At 40.1% G+C, this 5,492-nt stretch overlaps 1 protein-coding gene across 2 annotated transcripts; it reads left to right on the plus strand.

The window, feature by feature from the left end:
* Positions 1–876: 876 nt before the first annotated feature.
* LOC148726406 (uncharacterized) lies at positions 877–4,113 on the plus strand. 2 transcript variants are annotated; one of them, XM_088727426.1, is made up of 3 exons: positions 877–1,338; positions 2,835–2,974; positions 3,603–4,113. In XM_088727426.1, exons 1-3 carry the CDS (start codon positions 996–998, stop codon positions 3,645–3,647), a joined length of 528 nt encoding a protein of 175 aa, XP_088583552.1. In that variant the 5' UTR covers positions 877–995; the 3' UTR covers positions 3,648–4,113. The 2 variants fall into 2 exon arrangements, with proteins under 2 accessions (XP_088583552.1, XP_088583551.1); XM_088727425.1 differs by lacking the exon at positions 3,603–4,113 and having other exon boundaries at positions 2,835–3,563.
* Positions 4,114–5,492: the final 1,379 nt, after the last annotated feature.

Raw genomic sequence — 5,492 nt, forward strand, 5'->3', positions numbered from 1 at the left:
TTATTGTTAATAAAACATAATGTCCTCTTTAATTATTTTGAGATACATACTTGCTCTGATAAAACAAAATTAATTACCCTACCTAATTCCACACTATTAGCGGTGTACGTGCCAAAATGTACAATGTTGGCATCACGTTTCTCTTCAACGCCATCTCGTAGCCCGTGTAAATTAAACGGTAACTGGAACTAACGCAATCTTCACTTCCGGTGTGCACAGTCCTCTGGGCCTCTACGAACGATGCAGTTGTGCCAGTAGCCTTCTTTTCCCAAGCTAGACGTTAAAAGTAGAGTGAACCGGACCATGGACCGAGCTTGAAGATAATCAATATTAGAGATCAAGCGGGTTATGGCTCTGCTAATGTTCCCTTAAAAAAAACCTAAAAATACACTGATTATGTCAGCAGTGCTACTTTTCATGGAAAGAAATGCAAACATTATGCCAAAAATGTTGCCAGCACAATTTTTAAGGGCCCTTCTCCTCCTTGGTTTTATCAACTGAATTGAATTGGTCAAACTTTAAAGGTTCTCCAGCTGATGTTTCGAGCGTTACTGAGCCCTTCGTCAGAGCAAATCATCCACAGAATTATAAGGCAATTCTATAGGAAAATTCATTGCTGAGGGGCCGTAAGGGGGTTTCACGTGAAACGTGATCGGACTAATTTATTTTCTGTGATCCGTAATCTAAAAGTTTTAAAATTCGTGAACCGTGAATGATACGATTGTCGTGATACGTGAAACAGAGAAATAATTTTCCGATACCCGTGATAACAAACACGAAAACGACCCCTTTTTCCGTGAACGGCTACGAAGACCCCACAAAGGACCTCTCCAGGGGATCGCCGTGTCTGTTTTCTTCAGCTTGCGTGGCCAAACAATAGGGTTTCGCATGACCCATTGATCCAAAAATAAAGCTGATGCGACCTTTGACACCAACGATCAGGTCTTCAGATTATTCATTGTCTGACGTCTTGTCTTCATTTCTCACGACCCACAATGTCGAGGAGCGAAGTCAGTGAAGAGCCGTTTCGTGTTTTAGAAGGGGTTGTCTACTTCGTTGATCCCAAATCTCCTGGATCTTTGAGTTTTCTTGGGGGAAAGGAAAGGATCAGAATTCCCCTGAAAAGAGAACATAATTCCCTTGATGCCCTGAAAAGGCATATTGTTGCACACGCGGGCCTCAAGGCCGAAGCTGAGAAGCGGGGAATAGGGTCGTCTATTGATCTTAAGCTGTGCAGACTAGCCAAAGGCGCAGAAGGCAGTAAAGCTTTCTCAATCAATACACAAGCGCAGTGGAACATGAGAAGGCCGCTTTTTGTCGATTCTGCAGTTTTACAAGGTTAGCGTTTTCATCATGGAAATTTGATAAGAGATCGTAATTTTTGACACGCGTTACTTGAAAGTCACGTGTGAAAGGTATCTGATATCCATACTTTCGTACATCTCTTAGGGTCTGTTTACATGGAGATAGGGTGACCCCCTTAGGAGGGTCACCCTTCTAGAAGGAGCAAAAGATAGCCCCCTTTTACATGCAAAGTCTTGTCCGCAGGGCTATCGCGATTATTGAATTTGGCACCGAGGGAGATAACTGCGCGGTCGCTAAGTACAAAACAACTAAAATGGCGGACAAACGAAGTATTTTGGCGGTAAATTCAATATTCCTTGCGCTTGCCTCTTTGGCTGCGGTTTTTCAGTGCTGTGGGTTCTTGATGTCGTATCCCCTAATAGAGAAACGCCGTCAAGAGCGAATGGCGCTACAGGTAGCCGCCCAGTACAATGTTGCAATGCGACGAATGAGGCATGTACGAAGGAGAGCCATTTTGTCGCCGAGGGAGAATTTGGCGGAGTCCTGGTCGCACAGAGCAGTGGCGAAGGACGCTTTTCGTTTTCCCTGTGAATTCTTTGATTTTTCACGTGGCAAGCCTTCTTCCATATCTTTCCGAGTCGAGCGGCTTTCTTTGGTACTCTCGTCGACCACTAATTCATGATCATCTATGTCTTTTTTCGAAATGTGGACACTGTTGTCCTCCGACTGTTTCGAACTCTGTTCAAACAATTTGGCCACCACAGAACGGCGAAAATATTCCTCGGGCTTATACGCGCGCGAAGCCATTACAGAGTTTCGCGGCAATCTGACAGTAAACTGAACCCACAAAAGTTGACCCTTCTAGGAGGGTGACCCTACCTCAAGTGTTTACATGGCAAAAAGTTGGCCCTCGCAGGAGGGTTACCCCACCAAGCAGATAGGGTGACCCTACCTCTTATGTAAACCAAGCCGGAAAATACAATAGGCAAGGGTTACCCTTCTAAGAGGGTACCCCTTCTAGAAGGTCACCCTATCTCCATGTAAACAGGCCCTTACAATACTAGAAGTCTAGAAAAGTTTTATTCAGTCTCCCCTACATATTTTATTTGAAGTTTGCTTAAGAATCGACAATTTTCTCAGAAATTATACAGAAAGTGAGTCATTGATGAGAGCCGTGATTTCGGTTAGGGTCGTTAGAGGCGATATTCAACACACCTCCTGAGATATTTCTTGATGATCCTTGATCGCTCGCTTTGCAAAAAGGGCGTGTTGACAATAATGAGAAGACCTGAGAATAAGAACAACCTAGGAAGACTAGGAAGAGAATATTCGGACAGATTTTTTTCTCGACTAAACGCAACTTAAATTTAATTTTTATGGACTACAAAAGAGACTGGAGTGAGGTTTGAAACTGCCCAGAAAAAATGACACCAATATAAATCTCAAAGTAGATAGACAAAAGATAAAAAGGAGGTAGTCAAAAGATTATTATTTGATTAATTAATTTTATTGTCATTATTTTCTTTCAGTCAATGTTCTTAAAAAGGAAATCGCCTTTTCGAAAGATTCCCCGGTGATAAATATCACAGTTGCTGGTGGCGAAGAACAGCAAAAGAGCAAAGTCATCAAACGAAAGCCAAGAGGTGGAAGGAAAAGGTCAGCTTCAAAGGTAGAGGACGACCACCTTGTAAAGCGCCTAAAACAGGGCGAAATTCAGTGTTGAGCGAAATGAACGACAGACCAACATGTTGGATGATCTAAATTTGGCTATGTGCGACTAAAAGAGATCGTTAAGAATTTTTGTTATTATTAACAGTCATGATTTTTCCTCAAATTTTATCATTTTATTACTATGATGGAGACGATGATGATAACGATGATTATTTAAATCGTCTTTACGGTATTTAGTTAATTAGCCTTTCAATGTGTTTGTAGCTCTGGCAAGTATGTTCAATAGCATAGCGGTCAATGAATTTACTATGAGGTGTGGTCGTTGCCAGAAATTAAAGATTGTACCAACAGACAGGACTCCGCAGACTAAAGCTCGATACTTTAAAAAAGTACGTAAAATGTTGAGCATTATCCTTCAAGCTTGTCTGCAGAAACATTTCTATTTAAAGCTTCGGAAGTTTCACTTTGAAGTATCATCATCAATTTTCCTTTAAAAGAAAACCACTGGAGAAGATCATCCAGAGAACTTCTGTGTTGTCAAAGAATAAAGCAGGTGTTTAAAATTAATCGTTTTCTTAAAAAAAGTAAAGATCATTGGAGGTCATTTTTTAGTTGCTGCCTTACAGAACACTTTAATACAGCTTGTCAAAACGTCGAAACGAGGAAGATAATGCCAAGAAACACAATGCAACAATAGATGGAATGAAAAGAAATATGGAAGCCTTCCTGAAGAAGAGTGGAAGCCGCGGAGGAGATCAAGAAAGTCAAAGGGATGGAAGTGTAATGTAAAACGTCGGCTCACCTAAAGGAATATCAGTGGGAAATGACAGTGATCGTGATTTAGAGTTAGACAACATGTAAGGGTCTTTCACATTATTTGTAAGATTGTGATATTATACTAACCAATCTGTCACCATCAGCCTAAGTAAAACATTTCTTTTACTTTCTTATTGTTAAAGATCCTCTGATCTATTTACTTCCCGATGTATCTTAAGGTCTTTTGCAAAACGACGTATTTAGTTGTTGTTACACCGATAGTCATAAGACAAGATGAATCCACATTTATAATATCAGTTCCAATTGCTAACTTTCAAGATTGAATGATATCAGTTATTAAAACTTTTAAGACTTCAGTAGTCAAGTGGATCGTGTATTTTTTATACTACCTTGCAATTACAGAATTCAAGACAATTGCCCTGAGGCAGCGGCGTCAGTGACAGAGAGATTGAAGAATTCAACGAGAGACTAAAATCTTAAGCGACTGCCTGTCTGCTGCGGAGCAAAGCTGTGAAACCGAATCTGACATTACCAATCACGACACAATCACGAGTTCAGCGCTTTCTGAAATACATTAAAACGACTGTCAACAATATTATATATATATATAGGGTAAGGCGACAAGTCTTTCTCATGCGTAAGTTTATTTTCCGTGAACCGCGAAACTCGAAAATTAATCGTGTTTCGTGATTTGCGTTTTTTAATTGCCGTGAACTGTGCGCGTGACCCCCCCTTACGGCCCCTCATTGCTTGACGAAAGAATCCGCGTCAAGTAATGCAATTCGTATTGCACGCGAAAATCGATATCGCACGAGTCGGGAAGCGAATAAAAATGAGTAAAAAATTAAAGGAAACAGCATTACTTAAAATTGTTATGTTTACATAGATGCGAAACAATATCACTTAGCCTCGTTTTCAACTCGCAATTCTAAAGGAAAATTCATTACCTGACTCGCGAATTCCGCGTTAAATTGCACGCGAAAACCGATGTGCATTTTAACGCGGAATTCACGAGTCAGGTAATGAATTTTCCTTGAATCGCATCACTGAATAAAAATAGGAAAACAAGAAAAGAGCAATAATATTGTTTGTTTTCATCCTGAGCGCACGCCCCAGAAAGCCATTTTGAAGTCAACTTGTCAGAACTGTCATTGCGTTAGCGAATAGGAAGCAAGGTCACTCGTGCACGTTAGAACCTTCGACATCTTTTATTTGAACCTCGTTTTTAGATTCGGTTTCAAATTAAACTTTTTAAAGAAGCTTCACACTATTTAAGGATAATGGTGGTAGTTTACTGAATTTACAAGCCGTTTATTTCTAACATCTTTTTTTCAAATTTCCACTGAATTTGCTCGAGAAGGAAAATAATTTACACCTTTTATCTCTTTGGTGGCAAAACGGAAAGAAATGAAGTTTGCATGAGAACACACTGAAATTTTAACATTGCTATTAATAAAAGTCACGTTGATCTTGCTCCAAATTCTTATAATTCATTTACAGATAAAATGTATAGCAGCTAGAGGGAAGAATTAACAATCAGGCTCCGGTTGTTCAAAGGGCGGATAACGCTATCCAACGAATAAATCGCTATCCAGCGGATAAGTGTTACCAAAACGTACTGCGCTATCCACCGGATAGAGATTTATCCAGTGTATAGCGTTATCCATCTTTTGAACAACCGGGGCCAGATGTTTTGATCTTGCACCAAATTCTTATAATTCATTTACAGATAAAATGTA

The sequence above is a fragment of the Stylophora pistillata genome, chromosome 7, assembly GCF_964205215.1.
Source record: "Stylophora pistillata chromosome 7, jaStyPist1.2, whole genome shotgun sequence".
Lineage (NCBI taxonomy): Eukaryota > Metazoa > Cnidaria > Anthozoa > Scleractinia > Pocilloporidae > Stylophora > Stylophora pistillata.